General features: G+C 44.9%; 1 protein-coding gene across 4 annotated transcripts in view; it reads left to right on the top strand.

Moving 5' to 3' along the window:
* The window catches only part of NR3C2 (nuclear receptor subfamily 3 group C member 2), a 750,782-nt gene that overhangs the window by 453,560 nt on the left and 276,148 nt on the right, over nucleotides 1–21,074 (top strand). For 2 of the 4 annotated variants that reach the window (XM_085641641.1, XM_085641640.1), the window contains exon 3: nucleotides 5,294–5,430. In XM_085641641.1, coding sequence (XP_085497767.1) covers nucleotides 5,294–5,430 — 137 coding nt within the window. Of the gene's footprint in view, nucleotides 1–5,293; nucleotides 5,443–21,074 lie in introns of all 4 variants that reach the window. The other 2 variants (XM_085641639.1, XM_085641638.1) reach the window with 1 other exon arrangement.

The raw sequence follows: 21,074 nt of genomic DNA, 5'->3' as shown, positions 1-21,074 counted from the left end.
CGTCCAGAGGGGTGGGAAACATCTATCCGTGTGCACATCAAGTACCGAGTTGAAGTCCCCGCCCAGCAGCCAGGGGAGTCCAAAGTAGGGGGTCAGTATTGCGGACAGTTGTGCCAGGAACGAGGGTTGGTCTGTGTTTGGGGCATATATGGAGCCTAGTAGTATCTGCTGGCCATTGAGTGTCCCCTTCACTAAGGTGTACCTGCCTGCGGGATCTGTCACCTTCTCTGTGCAATTGAACGGGGTGCCCGCTCTCACCCAAATGAATGTGCCCCTCGCGTGCGCGGAGTATGTCGTGCCATATATTTGTCCCCTCCAATGCATGCGCAGTCTGTCCAGTTCCGGCTGGGTCACGTGTGTTTCCTGCAGTAGGGCGATTGCGGACAAGTGTCTCTGGAGGTACCCAAATACATGCCACGTATGTTCCATGTGATTATGACAACTCGTGTCATTTCTGATAGAGTTAAGTAACAGGGACGCCAAGGGCGGGGTGCACCACAGGGTATGGAGGTCAGGGGCATGTGTGAGCGTGTTGGCATGCTGCAACAAAATCAACTACAATAAGTGAACTAAAAACAACATAACATCTGGGGCAGACATTGTGCAATGTTTGTCCAAACCTCTGCAACAATTGAGTAGTTCAAACTAGGTCAGTGTGCTGCCTGTTGGGGTGCGTGTACTAGTGGTGTTGTGTTATGGCCACCCCCTTAGTTCCAGTATGCGCCGAGCGCCATCTATCTAGTGATTTGAGTCATCTTATAGGACCGGTAGGGTGTTGGCCCAGTTGTTTGGGTCGAGTGTGAGCTCGCCCTCCAAAACTGTGTGTGTTGCGGCTAACGGCGGACACAATGTTGTCACATCAGCTCAGTGTGGAGTGTGTGCAGTATCTAACCCAGTGGGCCCAACTCCAAACATTTCAGCTAGCAATATCTTAGATGTCAACAAACAGAGTTCTACTTGCATGAGCTGCTGATGCCAGAGTCTATCTCGTCAGTCCCGCTTCATATGATGCCATCAGCAGTTTGTGGTGTAATCGATGGTAAGCTGAGCTCTTCGGATATCTCTGTTGACGGCGACGAGGAGCCACTGGCCACTGACGTTTCCCGTGTGTAGAAGTCCGGACTTTCTTTAGGATGTGGGGATCGAGAGTTGTGACCGCTGCCAGGGCGCCCTGCCTTTCCTTCCTTATTTTCTCCAGACTCAGTGCTGCAGTTGGTGGTATTTTCGGGGTAGTTAGTTCAGATCGTGGAGAGAGGTAGAATACCTTTTGTTTCTTTCTGGATTTCAGGTTAGGGTTGGTCCTGGTATTCCTATGGATGTTTTTCCAGGTCCTAGGTAGATTTTTCAGATTTTTGTCTTTCTTGCATTTCTTCATTTCCAGTCTACCAATATCCTGGCTCCTGGTGTACCTCTGACCACTTGAGGTCATTGTTTTTTTGCCCAGACACACAGGGGTGCTGTTTCAGGTGGCCTCGCTGTTGCTGCTGTAAGTGTGTGCTCCTGGGATTTGCGGGTGTCTGATCATCCTTTTGAAGGGGTGCTGACTCCAGCGGTAGACAGTCTTACGAAGGACCTCTGACTCCCACTATCCCCTGCCCCACCAGCACCACTCACCACCCCTCCACTTTGCGTTCCTTAAGGGTCCTCGCCTTCGTCGTCTCCTGGTTCTTCTGCCTGCAGAGTTGTCTCCTTCTGAGCCCGGGTCTCACGCCTGTCCACAACCCCGACTCGTCCAGCCAGTCCCATGCTTCTTCGGGAGAGTCAAAGAAGCGAGTCCCTTCGTTCGTGACTACTCACAGTCGGGCTGGGAACAGCAACGTATTTGGTAGTTCTAGAGTTCTGAGTTGTCGTTTCACCGCCGTATAGTTACTCCTGCGTCTCTGCACTAAAGCGGTGTAGTCTAGGAAGAGCATAACCTGACTGCCGCTCACCATGAGACTATCCATCTTGCGCATTTCACGGAGTACCGCATCTCTGTCCCTGTAGTTTAGCAGGTTGAAAATGAATGGGCGAGGTCTGGCTCCTGGCTGAAGTCTCTGTGCCGGCATGCGGTGGGTTCTCTGGACCGCAAATTGTATTGACAATGTTCCTTGGGGTAAGAGATCGCGCAGCCACCGCTCCGTGAATTGTTCCGGGTTTCTCCCCTCTTTGCCTTCCGGCAGGCCCACTACGCGGATATTGTTGCGGCGGGAGCATCCCTCCGCATCTTCTGCTCTGTCTTCCAGGTCGTGAACATGGTTTATCAAATCTTGCAATACAGCTGCATGGTTTTGCGTTATAGGTTGGAGTTCCTTCAGTGTTTGGTCTTGTGTAGTGACTTTTTCAGCCAACTTGCGGTGGTCTGCGTGGAGTAAGGTGAAGTCCGAGGTGACTTTATCCAAGTCTCCAGGGATGTCCTTGTGTGGTCCAACGCAGTCCCGATCCTTTCCACTGCTGCGAGTACTGAGTCCATTTTGGCCTCCAGGGTTGTGGTCGTTGGCTCTATCCCTTCTCCAGCGCTCATGTTGGCGGGGTCCAAGCAGCCCGCACGCAGAGGCCCTTGTTGTAGTTTGGTTCTCATCCGGCCCATTACAAGCTGCTGCGCCGGGGGCATTTGTGGTTAGCTGTCAGGAGAGTTAACACGCTGTCGGTCGTCACAGCTGTACGGCAACGCGGTCGAGGCTACACTCTCCGGTGGCGGTTGTCCATGTGGATACCGTCTCTACAGGCAACCGCGATCTACGCGTGCGGGAGTGGGAAACTGCAGCGCTCGCGCACCTTCGGTGTTTCCACCCTGTGCCTGTTCGGCTGTGTAACGTTGGATTGACTCTTAGAGTCCGGCTGAGGGGGATGTGAGGATCCTTGTAGTTATCTCAGCTGTCCGCTCACGTCTGCTTAGGTCTGTTCAGTTATCCCTCCACAGGCGCTGCTAGTGTGTTGACCGCAGCCTTCTCATTAGTACACAATATGGCGTCTCCTGCAGTGCTGTTAGGCTGTATTGTTGATGCACGGTGGGTCGCTCCAACATGGGACTACTCCAGCCACCCCCACGGATCGCCACTGCCTTCACAGTGGCCCAGACCCAGCTCCACCCTGCAGGTCCGTCGCCCTGCAGCCACACACCTTTCGCCACAGCAGGACCCCTCCAAGAGCCATGATTCACCAGGGCCTTTATCACCCAAGTTCAGTGGGGTGTCCAGCGCGTGTACTGTGTCTGTTGTGTTATAAGTGTCTTGCAAGGTTTCCGGTCTCGTGCCTGCCGCTCTCTCTGGCACGGGCAGCCCCCCACCAACCGACTGTCATCTCTACGTGGCCCCAGCCGGCGGGCCACCAGAGAGCATCACCGTTATTATCAGTGTCCCGGGAGACAGGGGCTGCAGTCAGGGGAGTTAATTGAGCACCACAATGTCCCCGGTATCAGTCTTCATTCAGCGTCGGTGCTGTGGTTTACCCCTCTCCTCTGCTACCACTGTCGCTGCCCTGCATGGGCAAACATACCTCGTGGGGGGTGGGTTGTCACCCCCTCTAACGCAGCAGCTGTGGTTCCGGGGGGATGGTGCGGCTCAATTCCGGCCCACCCACTTGTAGCGGTGTTCCCGCCGCGCGGCGCCAGGTCCTGGCGAAGGCCCCCCACAGCTCCGGGCGCAGGCGGCCATCTTCTAGCTCCGGGCACCCCTGCGCGGCCTCACAGCGTACAGGGCCGTACAGCTCCGGTGGGTGGTGCGGCTTAAAGACACAGGCACTCAGACGCGGGCGACCATCTTCCAGCACCGGACGTCCGCGCACGGAGTCACAGCGGACAGGGCCGCGCGTTCATCGTTTACGGAGTAGCCGTCTCAATGTGCCAATTAGCCCAGCATTAGGCTTGTCAGGTGCCGCAGAGCTTCAGGCATCCGGTCCCAATCAGCATTTATTGGGATGGCGCTCGTGCAGGATACATTTATCGGATTTTTAGGGGGATGGTGAACGGAGCATTAAAGATTTGCATCCACCATTTTGGCTGGCTAGCCACGCTGCCCCTGACATGCTATTCTTGGTGGTATTTTCGGGGTAGTTAGTTCAGATCGTGGAGAGAGGTAGAATACCTTTTGTTTCTTTCTGGATTTCAGGTTAGGGTCGGTCCTGGTATTCCTATGGATGTTTTTCCAGGTCCTAGGTAGATTTTTCAGATTTTTGTCTTTCTTGCATTTCTTCATTTCCAGTCTACCAATATCCTGGCTCCTGGTGTACCTCTGACCACTTGAGGTCATTGTTTTTTTGCCCAGACACACAGGGGTGCTGTTTCAGGTGGCCTCGCTGTTGCTGCTGTAAGTGTGTGCTCCTGGGATTTGCGGGTGTCTGATCATCCTTTTGAAGGGGTGCTGACTCCAGCGGTAGACAGTCTTACGAAGGACCTCTGACTCCCACTATCCCCTGCCCCACCAGCACCACTCACCACCCCTCCACGAATGCTCGGAAGGAGTCTTTGTCTTAGGCAGTGTGCATTAACACAGATCCAGGAGTGTGCGCACAGATCCGATGTGTGCTGCCTCACCAGCGCCTTGTATGTAGGCATAATACAACTCATGGGTGATAAAAGAAATGCTCTACGTTTGTTGTGTGAACTCGTTGAAGTGGCAAACTAAGCCTTTGTGGGTTTTGGCTGATCTCAGTGATGAAACAACTGTGTGTTATTTAAACTGCCATGGTGTAATTTACAACGTTTACTTCATGCGATAACACAGTTCAGAGATATTTTCATATAACTGTATGGTAATAGCATTGTGAATTATGCATAATGATATGGTAAGCAAGGAGAGAAACAAAAATTGTACTATGTTCTATTAAATCTACACTGTTCATAAATGCAACAAACTTAAAAGGTTAGACTTTAAGTACATCTGCCTGCCCAGGAATACCTAAATTCATGACCGGTCACTGCCTTTCACCATTATCTGCATTTCTTAAAAAATTCTCATGTTTTTATTGACATATTTCATCTTCAGCATTTATGGGTAATGTTTACTTTATTTAGTAAATTGTACTTTATGCGCCTACGTTTGTGTGGCCTATTTCACACATTAATCAGTTAATTTAGCATTCCAATGATTGTCCTGTGTTTTATTCTTCTTCTTGAGCTTTGTTGTTGTAATTGTACCCATTAGTGGTACTGATGTTTGCTTTACTGTTTCTGTTTTTGTTAAGCGTAGCACATTCTTTGCATAAAGCTTGATATACAATAGTACTTCTGTGCCTCTTCTGGTCACTAATGCAGTGAACATATTTTATTCCCAACTAAATGTTACTAAATACTTATTTGTTTTATTTTGGTTAGTTCGTCGTTGCGGAGTGTATCAACGGGGTCAAGGCCTTCCAAAGTGTGCCTAGTGTGTGGTGACGAGGCGTCTGGCTGCCACTATGGCGTGGTGACCTGCGGCAGCTGCAAAGTCTTTTTCAAGCGAGCAGTGGAAGGTAAATGTTCAAGTGCGTGATACCGTTTGTATTATCTTTCTTCTACTCGTTGTCATGTGCCTTAGTATGTAAGATAAAAGGCAATTTGTCATATTCACTAATCCAATCCTTAACATGTCAACAGTGTCCTCGTGAGTCGTTGTTCCATCCCATTACATTGAACAACTTGTGATTTTTACCTGTTAATCAAATGCTACTATATGCTATTCGCTTTCATAGTAGGAGCTTCGCTGTCGTTTTAAATACATGATGTGTTTTTTTATTTGAGGTATGTTTTTATTGTTTTTTTAAAACAAAAGTAGAGATGCACGAAGAATATCAATCAGCAGAATAGTTTTTCTTAATTTGTATTTCATGTTAGATTCAAATAATTAACATACTCCTAAATTTAAATTACATCAAGTTTAATAATCATTTGCAAGCTCTGAGGAATCCAGATATGAAGGAACTATCTTCCTCAGCCGAGAGATATTTTATACCAAGGAAAGTGAATTAGTAGGGAAATCAGTTATGTCTTATACCAACCCTATATAGGAACTTCAATAAATTCCAAATGACCAGTTCCAGTTCATGGACAGAATTGTCTGTCTCTGCCCCCACTGCAGCATCAATACCACAGCTGCTCTGACGTGAACCCTTTCAGCTGAAAAAGATCCGCTACACTAGCATACCAGGCGGCAGCAAATCGCAGTATTTTGTCACAGTTCGCATTGTTTCTGGAAGTCCCAATAATCAGTCTCTATACCGCAACATGGGTAAAAGGGTGGCGCTACATAGTTTAAAATTTATGCAGTTATACTCCTTTGATTCCAGGTTTACACCCCTTGACATCACCAAATTTGTCAGACCAATCCGTCCCATTGTTTGCTCATGATAAGATGAGATGATGTAGTAAGTTAAAGTATATAGATCCTCAAGAATTTAGTAATCCATTACTCGCCATTTCCTTAATGCCACTGTAGTTTAGTTATTAGATTATTTGTTGTATTTAGAAAGTAGGCAACTTCATGCTCTCATCCTTTATCAGTTCATTCTCAAGAATTTGCTTTAGGAAGTAACACTTTTGTTGCAAGTCTAGTCAAGCTAGCAACAAACGTCAAAGAAGACAATTGAGTGTTAGAACACGAGTGGTAACTTTACGAAAGGTTCCCATAGGCTTCAGACTGTTTAGTTCATAAGTTCATACTAGCAGGAAGCAAAGTTTTAAGGCCTTCATGAAATACAGCTCATCCACGATGATATTGTGCTAAAATATGAATCTCACATTACATAGAATAGTGCACTCATTTCCTCAACTAAGCATATTAATATCACTTCATTATGAAATGCAATTAGTTCATGTAAGTATAGGGTACCAATAAAAACCTTTAATATGCTCTATCACTTCACATATGATTTTGTAAATCTCTTTTGCATATTATTTGTTATTGCAGCATACAGGATTTAAAGGCACATCAATGATAAACTTTACGAAATGGAATCATAACTTAACCTCATGTAGCACCTAACTTTCTTGTCAATGTCAGTGCTCGCGTTTATACAGTCTAATATTGCTATCCATTTTCTAGCACATGCAGCATTTTATTCACACATAGAAGTTTTCTGTGTTATCGTTTATTTATCACGTTTATCTAAGCATAAGGACTCATCTACTTATTGACTATTATGTGTTATTCGAAAACCACTTCTAACATTCTGCGTGCTTTTACGATGCAGTATCTAAATCAGAACTTCATTGCGTGTAGTTTTGAAACGAGAAGCCTAATGCACAGTTTGTCGTTTTCATATAAAATTGTCACAAACTATTTCTGTATAAAATTGTCATAAATAGATAACACCTCTGCTCTATCACAAGTCATTCTTGTTCATAGACATTCCTAGAATGTCTGCAGAGCTGTGTTATGTGGTAATGTTTTAGTAATCCCCCATGCTGGTAGAATCGTACACCGGTTATTGTCATATTTCAGCCTGTTCTATAGTTTACATATCCACGTTTCACGGAACACAAGAGTCAGGAGGATAGATGAATCCTCTAGTTTATTGTTCCAGCCTGACAAATACTTTAATAATGTTATTTTCTTGTACACAGTGATTTGTATTTCTATGGCTACACTCCATTCTGCATTGCTGACCTCTACGACAACCAATGTATTGCTATTCGGCAGTTCACCTATAATAATGGCAGATGTCTAAACTATCTATTAACATTGATTTAGTAAGGAAAGGCACAACTCACACCTATCATGCAGGAACCATATCAAATGCCGGAGATTTGCCTCCTCCTTTTTACACTTGGGGCACCTAATGTCTATGATCGGGTCTAGCTTATGTAGCACCCACAGGGTGCTGTATTCTCAAAGCAATATGTAAAATGAATTAGATGAATCTTGCATTACTGGTTACCGACTGTATCAGTTCTAAAATGCTCTTTCAGTGTTGATCCTTCAATCTTTTCACACAGTACTTACCCCATGTTTGTCTGACTGTTAGTTCTGTCTTTGGCATATCTCCTCTGATAACTTGCTACAGTCTGACCACAGCCCTCCCTTGATTCGCTATTGCCAATAGTGATACTGTCTGTGACGACAGTAGAACTTCTGTAATGGTGCCTCAAGTTTTCTGTGCAGCTCTTCAGATTCTATGGTTATGTGTATGAATTGACCCATTCCAAGATAATAGTCACACTAAGCCTTTTCCAAGTTAGTAAATGCATCCCCCCCATACAATTGCTACGAAAATTAATAATTTCTGTCCTTCAAATTATTCATATCGATATCTAGTTTGGTCTGTCTAAACTCAGGGAATGGCTAGATTTGCAATTGCGAGGCATGCAGTTTGTTATTCTTACATTTCCTCAAGTATTGTTTTCAGATGTTAAATTACTGTTTTATTTAGTGTGGGCATCTCTTGGTGAGTGCGCTTTTACAAAACCGTACTTGTATTAATTCCATTGATACAAAATGTCCAACTAACAAATCCCTTCTTTTTTTGTTTTTTTTATAAACAAACTTTATTCATTACATCTCATTCACCAGTATCATCTTTAGGAGGAATCAGTGATCATACATTGATGAATTACTTAGCATCATTTACATGTACGATTATACATTCTTAGGAGCAATTTCTCTTTTGATGTCTCTGCCTCCCACAGCGTTCCTGCGTCCATCCACCTGAACAACAGTTCTAGGATAGTTGTGATCTATATCTCTACCTGGAGAATCAATTCCATAAGCATCCCTGCTAGGCCTTACTCTTATCTATCCCAACAGTCAATGGGTTAACAAAACACCCCCTACCCTCCCTCTCCCCCTCCAACTCCACTAACAAATCCCTGCTTGTGACCTGATTTATCCAAGCAGCCACATACTGTAATGCCCCTAAGAAGTAACTTTCCAAGTCGGGGACTTGCAGTCTTTCTTGGTTCTATTTAAGGTGTAAGGTATCCATCTTGTTTCTGCATCTTTTGCCATCCCTTGCTAGTTTTATCAATATACTGTGCATAACCTGAAATGTTTTTTGCAGTAGGGAGTGTATAAAACATTGGAATAAGTATAAGGATCGTGGCAGTACAATCATTTTAACTATAGCTACCCTACCCAACAGAAATAGCAGTAGGGTCACCCAAAATTCTAAGCATCTATGCGTTTTTGTCATTAGTCAATGTAATTGTATTTATATAGTGCTTACCCCTGGCGAGGCATGGAAGTGCTTTTGGGAGAGCAGCACACTACTCCATATTTAGTTAATGCCACTTCTGTGCAGTTTGTATGGCATTGATGCCCAGATATCGAATAAAGTCTGTGTTCCATGTTAAGGACAATTCCAGCAGGGTCGAGCTCACTGATGGTCTTGAGGTCCCCATTGGAAACTCCAGTAACTTCTCTATTATTATTATAAACAGCACATGATTGGGAGCTTATGCGTCTATCTCCCTGTCATCAAGCTTTCATTTCAGTTCAAAAACCAAACATTCTATTGTTAACACAAACAATAAGGGAGTCTAGAGGCAACCTAGTCACGTGACCCATTCCATGGTAGGAACCGTTTCACGCTCAGTGTCGGCCTCAAGGACACCACTGGAAACTCCAGCGACTTCCCCCTATTGATTTTTAAACCTGATTGTTCACCAAATTGTTCATGGATATTTTATCAATATGGCTACTGTATCCACTGAGTCGCTTACATATGCAAACATGTATTCTGTGTATAGTGACACCAAATGTTCGTGACAATATATGTGTATGTATATATGCCCCTAATATTAGGCTTCAGCTCGGGCCACATGACTAAGGTTTTATTGCTAGCACAAGCAATAAGTGAGATAAGGGGCCATCCTGTCTTATGCCTGTTGACAATTCCAGATTCCAATCCTCTGATATTATGGTGTTTGTTTTGACTTTTGCTTGAGGTCTTGTGTATAACAATAACACCATAGACCTATGTTTCGGACTAAAGGTAATGTATTTTAAGACCTCAAATAGACAGCTCTCCAGTATGGTGTAAATTGCTTTCTCCATGTTCAGCGAGGCAAAGCCAGTTTCTCATCCCATGTCACTGTCTTCCACCAATAACTTGTGCCAACCTTTTATTGTTTAAAATCGTTCTTTTATTCGCAGGAAACCTATATGTAATAATTGTGCTGTCACTGTACCCTACCTTCCTGCAAGTGTCTTACTTAGTAAGTCGGTATTAGCCTTTGACAATCGCCTATTGGCCTTATAGTCTTGTAGGTATTTGTTTGGTTTCAAATCGTTATCAAGAGCGTTTTACTTGCATATTAATGTCTTGTTCTGAATAATTCTAGTGCCAAGGGCGGCCAGCATGGCTCGTGAGTGGTGGGGCAGGCAGGTGGCTGGGGAGGGGTCCGTGGGGAGGACCCGCGCGCAGGTGGATGGCGCATATTAAAACATTTTTTTATTTAAACTTACCTCTGCGCTGGGTCTCGCGTCTCCGCTCCTGCTCCTCTCTGTCTCAGACGGAAGCACAGCCAGGCCCCACTGACCAATCACAACGCTGCAAAGCAGTGTTGTGATTTGGTTTTGAGCATCCTGGTTCGACGCTCAACCAGAGAATGGGGGCCTGGGCTTGCTCTCCACACAGGCTGTAATGCAGCCTGCATGGAGAATGGGGAAAGTGTGCATGATTGGTTTGGGCGGATCACGAGGGCCGACCAAACAGTCATTGCGCACTTAAGAGTAGGCAAACCACTCCTTCTCTGCCCTGCACCGAGAGCAGAGTAGCCCTGGTCAGCCGCCCGCCCGCAAAGCATCAAGAAGCATAACATTATAACTTAGGGTTTTTATCATTTTATGCTTCTTCTTCGCACTGCTTAAAAGCATAGTTCCATAGCGGAGGAGCAGCCACTGTCTAGTTCATACAGTTCTTTGGAGACCGTCCTTTGCAAATACAGTATTCACTGTTTTGAGGGCAAACCAGATCTGTGTATTCTTGCTAACTTTTCCAGATCTTTATTGTATTCAAGCATCTGACTTTTCATTTTATTAATTGTGAATTCAGTTGAGGGTACAGCTTATCCCCATGTGGCTACATTCATTGCATCCCATTTTCTTCTTTTGGATGTTGCTGTGTCAGATTGGTGTGTGAAGTACTGCTTATTCTCTTCTCTCAGACCTCTGTGTAATTCTGGTTCCTGTAATACAGTGGGGTATAATTTCCAATTTGGTACGTTTGAGCTGATCCTACCACATACGTAATACTGTGTTAATGCTGAGTGTGCTTTAGATATGAATGCATAATCTAATCTTGAATATGTGCCATGCACATTTGAATAACTGGATAACTCTATTATTTCTGGATTATGCTAGCTCCATAAATCAACCTTGCCAAGGTTATGCATTACTCATCTAAGATTCCCTTTCATATTCTTCTTGTAATCATATACAGGGGGTACATTCAGTGCTCCACATACCCCCACACCTCTGGAGTGTGAGGCAATTGCTTGTGTTTAAGGTTCATTCAAGGATTTCCAGCTATCACGATTTGTTTTTTTCATATTAATGCTGACACATGGTGCTGCATTATTGCTAATACAGAAACCCCTTTGCAATACGAATGACTCAGTGACAGGACCTGTGAAACAGAACTCCAAAGACAGGAAAAACATTCTAGGTCCCTTTTCAGATTATTCATGATGCACATGGTGAAACAGTCAGATGATTTCTTACTGATGGGTTTTGCAAACATTTTGAAAAAGAATACTATGCTTCAGAGTCTTGTACAATAGTCCCTCCCGAACTTGTTACACAGGTAAAGAGAGCTGTTGAACACTATGATATTTGACAAGAATAGATTACCCCACTAGAAAAATGGCACATTTTGTGGGTGATATTGTTTATTAATCTATGGAGGACCTTTATTGAGCTCTGCATGTACCTCTGCGTTTACATCAGAGTGCGAGATACTATAAGAAAATGGTCTAGCCCAGACCAATGTGGGTTTATACCTGCATGGAGCACACAGCACTGTATATGCCGGCTACAGAGTACACTGTCCCGAGCCCATAAAATTGTCCGACCTGTGTGTGCTTCTCCTCCTCTTTTTCAGGAAGGTCTTTGATTAAGTGGACTGGAACTTTCTTAGAGTGGTTCTGACGCAGATGTGTCTGGGCCCTTGCATATGAGGGTGCATCGACCTGTTGTCCCCCAGACAGGGCGGCTGCCCCCTTACTCCGATTAGCTCTTGCCATAGAACCCCTCACCCGCTGGTGAGCTATGATGGCCAGTTGCAAGGGTGGAAATGGGAGAGCACTACGTAACAAAGATTAGCGCTTTATGCGCCTGATGTAGCAAACCCGATCAGTACAGAGCTACAATGCTTCCAATTCCTCAAACTCTTTGAAGGAGCCTCAGGACTCCTAGTAAACAAGAGCAAATCCTTGTTGCTCCCCATTCAGGGATTATGCAATGACAATCATCCATACCTTTTAAATGATTAAGCTTTAAATACCTAGGAATTCCTATTTCTCGCCTTCCCGAATTAACTTTGAATATGACACCCATTGTCTCAGTGATGAAAGCAGATGTGTTGTGCAGGGTGACCTTACCTCTCACCTTATTGGGCCATGTGTCCCTATTCAAGATTCTACCACAGTATTTCTATGTCTTCCAGAATATCCCAATGGTAATCCCAGACAAATGGTTCAGCAACCTCACGGCCATGATAAGGGCTTTCTTATGGGTGAACCACCCGCCTCGCAGATACTGGTCTAAATGACGACTGTCGGCATATGATGAGGATATGGGATTGGCGGTACCTTCAGTTGTATTATAAAGCTACTCAACTACTGAGGTTGAACGACTGGCTGACAGGGGGTGGAATGTCTCAGCATACCTTGCGGGACTTTCCCTTCTTGGACTCACATGGTGAGTGTGCTGTTGTATGTATACTCTCTCCCACGGCGACTGCCTGAAGTCACCCCAGTAGTCTTTCTGACCTGGATGACTGCACTGCGCTCCATGGGTTGGCACAACAAACTCACTCAGCAGGCCCCATTATGGAGAGGACATCTACTCCATCATACTTCCGGCCTTCAAGGCTCCTAGTTATGGGAAGAAATAGGCATCACAACATTGGGAGACATTGGACAGGATCATTCCAAGACCTTTAGGTCCAATATGCCTTCTTTAACACCCAGTTCTATAAAGGTTTGCAACTCAGACATGACCTCGCCATGTATAAAGATAGTCTTGAAGAGCTTCCCGAATACAACCCTCTGGAAGCTAAGCTGCTAATGGGTAAATTGGGCTGGGGTGGCATCTCATGCATATACCATACCCTGATTGACATTGCTCCTGGTGGGATGGCTGGGTTGGCCCCCTGGATGACCTTGACTGGCGACTTACTCGAATGGCCCCTCGTGAAATTGCCATATCCTCCCGACTTAGACTAATCCAGATGAATTACTTACATAGCACCCATCTCACTACCTTGAAACTATGGCACGGGGGGAAATTACCCAGCCCAACCCGCTTCCTCTGTCCTACCACAAATGCGGACTTTTCCCACATGACGTGGCAATGCTCCTTGATAATGATTTATTGGAGACGGATAACTAACTCCCTCCCTCCGGTCCTGAGCTACCCTCTCTAGTTGATGCCTAAACATACTCTCCTAGTAGTACTGGACGACCTGGGAAACACCAGGGTAGAGAGGTACTTCATTGACATGGCCTTAATGATAGCCAAAAGAGACATAGCTCGGAAATGGAAAATAATTAGCCCACCCATGTTGTCTGAATGGCAATCAGGTATGGACTGGTGTGCGCATCTTGAAGAAGCCATTTACAAAGTGAGAGGATGCCCGCATAAACACAAACAGATTTGAGAAAAAATGTTTGACTAATGTGGACTGGGTCTCCGTTACTTGGCATTTGATTATATGAGCCTCTATTGGACAAGGGTTGATGCACTCGGGCCTCTTGATGAGATGTGTTTTTTGTATTTGGAAAACCTCAAAAAAGTTGTTTATTAAATAATTTAAAAAAAGTCTAATAACTCAGGTATGTTAGTGTGAGCAGTCCTTGGACTGTCATTCTTCATATTGATCGACTGGTTCCTTTACAGATAATGCAGAAAGGCTCCGATTCCAGGGTCATATTGAAGCACATGTAGTTTGGTTCCGTTCTCATGTTTGGGCTCGGGCATTGCACAGCACTCGGAGGACTATCCCTCTGTGTTGTAGCCATTTGGATGTTCTTTGTGCATTCAGTTGTACAGTTGACTCTGGTAGGCACCTCTGTGGGTCATAGTGGCTAGCCCGTATCTGTAGGTAAGCTGCGTCTGTACACCATTAGCTGTGCTGTGGATCTTGAATTTAAGCCTTACCTCCATTGGGAGCCAATCTCCTCTGTATACGTAGGCACATTTTGACAACTTCGCGCTGGAACTTTTGCAGCCTATTGATCACGTGTTTTTTAGAAAACGATATAACAGTTACTACAAGAATCAGGGTGTGCTATCAAGAGGCCATACGGAGGAACAGGAATAGTTTCCTCAACATGGATAGCTGCACATTTGTGCTTTTGATTATTGGAACCTGGTTGAGAGTTTTTCTCTTCAGTAGCTAACTAACAATAGCAGGGATAATAAATCTCTAGACTAGGAGGAGTTACACTCCATGACAAAACATAATTTCAGATTCAAGTTAAGCATATAATTTGACAATAGCACAAAGAGTCGACTTGATGAGTATGTATTTTACAACAAAGTGAATGGTACAACCATGTCTTTTAGATTGTATCTCCCTGAACTCTGAATAATATGTACACGCCTATAAGTCGAATTAATTGTGAAAATTGGGCTTGTGTATCTGATACTGATGTAACGCTATGATTTAAACCTATGTTTGTTTATTATTATATGTAAAACTGAAAGTAAAGAAAACTTTACAATTTGACAAACTGTAACATTAGGATAGTAGATGTAATATGGGAGTTACTGACATATTAGCGGTTTGGTTTGGGAACAAAGTCAACAAGTGTAACTACAGTGAATGACCGTGGTACTTGTTTCTTTATGCATTGAGCATAGGCAGGATATCTCGTGTATTTTAGAGCTGTGAAGTTCTGAACTGTGTACAGACTGTGAAAGGCATAGCTCCCTAATTCTGATGTTTAGTGCTGGAAGGAGGAGCATGAGATAGTTGCTGATTTCATCATAGAGGGGTACAAGCATTGCGTTGATTCCATGTGTCCAAGTGTAACTTCTACCAGTACTTCAAGAAGTGTAGGGTGGCCACTGCTCCCAAGAGAGTTCAGAAATAAATACTTTAATGATAGTCTATAGTTTCATGCACACATGGGCTTTATTTCGTATTTGAAAGAAATGAGCGGAGACACCTTTTGACCACGATGTAAAGAGGAATGCAAGGGGGATACTTTGTATATTGGAGATAATGTTAAAACATTGAAAAAAGAGGCCCGCCTTTGCAAAGAATGTAAGAGAAGCCCCTGTGATAGAAAGAAATAAACTTTATATGTAAGCTCTGTTTTAATATGTACTATGTGTGAAAGAGTAAAGAATAATAACCTACCATCAACGGCTTAAAAGGATACCCTATCACTGTGGTCATTCAAATTTTGATTTCTGTGGACCACTGAATCATTCTTTTAATCTGAGGAGCCCCACTAAGTCATTACTGGACTCTGGAGACAGCAGCATAAGCATTTTCGAATAATTGAACCGCAAGACAATGCAGTAAAAATACAGAAACAGGCATTCATCAAACAAACACATAAATGATGAAATATTTTATTTAATTCACAAATATTTTAAAATGAGATGCTTCATTTTAATGTGAAGGTTGGAGCTTATCTAAATTCAATTTAAGCCACTCGTCTCCATACTATATTCTGTTTGATGCACTTGCAGTGATCCAGTGAACCAATTTAGCCCACAATTTCAAATTCCTTCACATTGACAGAACATTTTAAAATGTTCAACTTAATATTTTGCTTCATTTATATCCACTTTATTAATCTCTTAATATTATTTAATTTTCTTAGTAGTTGGAGACCTCCTGAGTAGGCAGATAAGTTTCTTGCAACATAAATGATAACACTGACCTGTGCATTGATTAAAATATTAATTGTTAATCTTTCCATAATAGACAGTAGACTTTCCTTGCAGTAATTCTGAGCAATTTTGGACTGTAAATTGTTTGCTTGCAGTGCTTTTGGGCAATTGTTTATATATCTCGAATCTCTGTTTTTTTACTTGAAATCAAATTGTATTGAGTCAAGGCAATATCACCGTATATTTGACATTTCCCATGAATGAGTGAATAAAGGCATTTATATAGTGCACCACTACTCAAAAGAGTGACCAAGCAATAAACCTCCCACACCAACTACAATTGCAGAAAAGAAAAGGGAAAAGGGGCGAACAGAGAGCTAAGGGCACATTACTCACATTATTGATTAAAAAGCTGAGTTTTGAGAAGCTTCCTGAAAGTAGATACATCTGTTGCGGCTCTCAATGAAGTGGGAAGCGCATTTCAGGTCTGAGCACCTAGGAACGCAAACGAGGATCCCCCAGCCTGGACGCAAGAAATTCTAGGGACCATAGCCAGATTCATCGAGGAGGATCTCAGAGTTCTGGAAGGAACATAGTGGGCAATCGTTCTGCAAAGGTACCTAACCCCCTTTCCATGCAAGGCTTTAAAGAAAAGCACCATTACTTTAAATCTGATTCCATTCTTTACCGGGAGCCAATGGAGCGCTCTGAGGTGGGGGGACATACGAGTCCTAGCTTTAAGCCTAGGACGGCTCTCGCTGCGGCATTTTATGCCACCTGCAGACGTTTGAGTAGATATTCTGGAAGGCCGAGGAGAGTATATTCACATAGTCCAATCTTGAAGTAATCAGTGCTTGGACCACAGATCTCCTGCAGTCTGAAGTCAGGAGTGGAAGGAACTTCCTCAGCATCCTGAGGAGACCAAAGCACGTTCCCACCACAGATTGGACTTGGGCCTTCATAGATAAGCGATCATCTATCAAGACGCCAAGATTCTTTACCTTTTGTTGTGCAGCAAGAGGTGGCGGCATATCTTCTGGCCTCCAGAGTCTCCAGTCGTCTGGCGGTTGAGTGCCGGAAAAGATGATTTCCGACTTTTCCGGATTGCATTTAAGCTGGTTCAATCTTAGCCATGCAAACACTTTGGAGGCAGATTTTGAACTTGGTTCCCTCGAAACTCCTCCCTTTGTCACAGGAGAAAAGGAGCTGTGTGTCGTCAGTGTATGAAGTAATTTTAGCTCCGTATGTCTCCCCGCCAGGACAGCTAAAGGGGACATATAAAGATTGAATAATGTGGGGCTCAGAATGGAGCCCTGAGGGACTCCCACATCCATTCCCGGGATTTCAGCTGCAAAAGGAGGTATCCAGGATTCCTGTCTTCCAAATAGGAGGCAAGCCATTTTAAAACGGAGCCTCCTATACCGAGAACCTGGATCCTGTCCAAGAGTTTATCATGAGGCACGGTATCGAAGGCCGCTGATGGGTCTAACAGGATCAAAATGGCTTTCCCTCCCCCATCCAGGCTCTCCTTAATGTATTCGGACTGACTACTGTGGAGAAGGCTGTTGGTTTCCACATAGTCAGTAACCACTGAGTTTACATATTTCTCTAACACCTTAGAGAAGGCAGGGAGAAGGTAGATAGGGCTGTAACTTTCTGGAATTTTTGGGTCAGCGGACGTTTTTATAAGCAGTGGCTTAAAAAACATAACCGGTCATAAAGTTAAATCGAATCTCAGCTCACTTACACCATCATTCCTTCTCCAACCATGTCTCCTTTTCCAGTAGCGGCTCACGGGGGGGGGGGGGCGCTCGAGTGGAGGGGGGGTCACGCATGGAGGGGGGAGATCATAATTGAAAAAGAAAAAAACTACCTTTCCGCCGGGTTCCGCGTCTTCAGTGCTTCTGCTCTCCTGCTTCCAACAGGAAGCAGACAGCCAGGCTCCCTCCCCTAAGCCAATCACGACACTTCAAGCAGTGTTGAGATTGGTCGGGATAGTTCCCAGCCACATGCTAATGGGGTGGCCATGTTCTCCGTGCAGGCTGCAATGCAGCCTGCATGAAGAAGGGTAGAGTGTGCAGGACTGGTTTGAGCGGCCCGAGAAGGCAGACCAAACAGTCTTCGTGCACTCAGTAGTGGGCAAACCACTCCTCCCCTGCCCTGCTGAAAGACCAGAGCAGCCCCGCCCGGCCGCCCACCCGCAATGCACAAAGCAAACATAAAATGGTAATAACTAAAAGTTATTACCATTCTATGTTTTGGCTTTCTCGCACTGCGAGAAAGCAGTGGAGCGACACTCTTCCGCCCTAGTGGAGGAGCCGCCCCTGTCCTTTTCACACACCCTGGCTGGTTACAGCAGTGTCCGTGAGAGCTGTTCATTCCTTTTTCTTTTTTTTCTTTTTTAACTTCATGTTGCTATTGTTCCTTAACAGCGATATAAGTCCAAAGTTTTTAATCCCTGAAACCCTTGTAAAATGGTCATGCAGATGCTGTCAAACTTGTTTAAACTTTATGTGTTAAATCTCTAGGTCCTACATTATCTATTCCATTACAAGCACCATCCACAATTTAGCATAACATCTGAGTTTTGTATGGGGCTCTACTTTTTTTTGCAGCCAAAGACTATCAATTGTTTAGCAGCTGCCATTGGGTAGCTTATAAAAACCTCTGTGCTTTGGCCACGTAGATCACCTTTCTCTCTCCACAATGCCGGGATCCAAGAGAAGGCCCTGGACTGGATCACATCCTTCCTCTCTGGCAGAACACCGATCGTCTGCCTCCCCCCCCTTCTGCTCCGAAGCCACCGAGATCATCTGCGGTGTACCCCAGGACTCATCCCTCAGTCCAACGCTGTTCAACATCTACATGGCACCGCTCGTCCAGGTCGCCAGTCCGCACGACCTCAACATCATCTCCTACACCGATGACACCCAACTGATCCCCTCGCTCACCAAGGACCTCCACACCGCCAAAACCAACCTCCACGAAGGAATGAAGGCCATCGCCGAATGGATGAGGAACAGCCGACTGAAGCTGAACTCGGACAAGACGGAGGTCCTCATCCTCGGATCCACCCCTTCAGCTTGGGACGACTCCTGGTGGCCGACCGCACTGGGAACAGCTCCAACACCCACCGACCATGCACGCAACCTAGGGATCATCCTCGACTCCACCCTCTCCATGACCAAGCAGGTCAATGCGGTCTCTTCCTCCTGCTTCAACACCCTCTGCATGCTCCGCAAGATCTACAAGTGGATCTCCACCGAAACGAGAAGAACGGTCACTCAGGCCCTCGTCAGCAGCAGGTTGGACTACAGAAACACCTTCTACGCAGGACCCTCGGCCAAACTCCTGAAAAGGCTTCAATGAATCCAGAATGCCTCTGCACACCTCATCCTCGACATCCCTCGCCGCAGCCACATCACACCCCACCTGAGAGACTTGCACTGGCTCCCCGTCAACAAGAGGATAACCTTCAAGCTCCTCACCCACGCACACAAGGCACTCCACAACACCGGACCAGCGTACCTCAACGGACGACTCAGCTTCTACACCCCCACCCGCCAGCTGCTCTCCGCCGCTCTCGCCACTTTCTCCCGCATCCGAAGAGCAACCTTCGGTGGCAGATCGTTCTTCCACCTTGCTGCAAGAATCTGGAACACCCTCCCCATCCACCTACGGTAGACCCAAGACCTGCTGACCTTCAGAAGACTCCTCAAGACCTGGCTTTTCGAGCAGTAGCAGCATTCCCCTCCCCCCAGCGCCTGAGACCCTCACGGGTGAGTAGTGCGCTTTACAAATGCAATGATTGATTGATTGATTGATTGGTAGGCCCAGTAGAACTACATCCGGAGAGTATTGAATTGGAAATCCAATTGTCTGTTTAATCTTACTGAGAACCTCCTTTCAAAAGTGCCTCCATTTAATGCACAAAAACCAGATATGTAGTGTTGATCATTCCAGATTGCTGCACTCCACCATTCACCTTTTGCATCTGGTTATATTTAGTTTGGTCAGGATAAGATGCCTCCCTTTATTTGGAGATGTACATTTGAAGAAAGGCTGGGGCATATTATGGATGTATGTCACTGCTAGGCTATTAATGTACAACAATGACAATGCAAATTTTAAAAAGGAAAACAGCGGTTGTTGAATGTGGAGCTAGCTCGAACACATTCTCCACTTCCATTGTTTGATGGCAGTGTGAGTTGGGACATTGTTCAACTGAAGATATCAACTATCATGTTAGACAAAGGAAAAGCCATTGAATAGATACTGCCAGGTTTGCTATGTCTGCAAATGTCAGCTCTGCTCCCTAAGAGCTGGCTATCTGACTGTGGAGAGACTAATGGGAGCAAAGGGTAAGTTTCAGAGAAGCGAACAAAATGAAAGCTGTACCCGAACCAGAGTTGCCTACAGGAAGACATATGCTTCTTGGCTGCCACATTAAAATAGGGTTCTTATTCATAATGCTGGCTGGCTAGATGCATTTAGCTGACCCACACAGACTCTTGCTGTTCATAGAAATAGACTCTTGCACACAGCAGTTTCTTAGGAGTACAGTGACTGACATGGTGAGGTAGCTCCTATAGTGGCATGCTACTGAATCCATAAAATTAGATGACTAGGATAGGTAAGGATACATACAGACATAATATGCATATGCATTATTTATTGTTTGAATGTCTTGTTCCATACTAATGCTGCACATTGTTGTGCTGTGAGCATTGTGATCATGTAGGGAAGAGTATGCTCTCAACTAGTCTTCTGAAGCTGAGATGATTTTAAGTGGATCTTATTTTTGAGGGGCAACGAAGTTCATAGTTTAACTGCTGGCACAGAGAAAGACTTTTCAACAATATTTTTTCTTATATGCTGGGATTTTGAGACTGGCCCCAGTCTAGTGTGTGCGTTATTTTGTTAATTTCTTCCTGAGGAAACATGGCCCATTGTCATTTATTGCCTTGTGGGTGATACAAAGCAACCCGAAGGATGATGTTCTGGCAACTGGTAGGTAACCAGTGGAGGGCCCTCAAGGAAGGGAAATATGGGCCTCTGGCTTTACATGTAGTAGTTGTCTGGTAGCAGAGCTCTGAATTCTCTGTAATCTTT

This window comes from Triturus cristatus, chromosome 2_2 (genome assembly GCF_964204655.1).
Source record: "Triturus cristatus chromosome 2_2, aTriCri1.1, whole genome shotgun sequence".
NCBI lineage: Eukaryota > Metazoa > Chordata > Amphibia > Caudata > Salamandridae > Triturus > Triturus cristatus.
The sequence above is the reverse complement of the archived record's forward strand: the minus strand, read 5'-3'. Positions and strand labels throughout refer to the sequence as shown.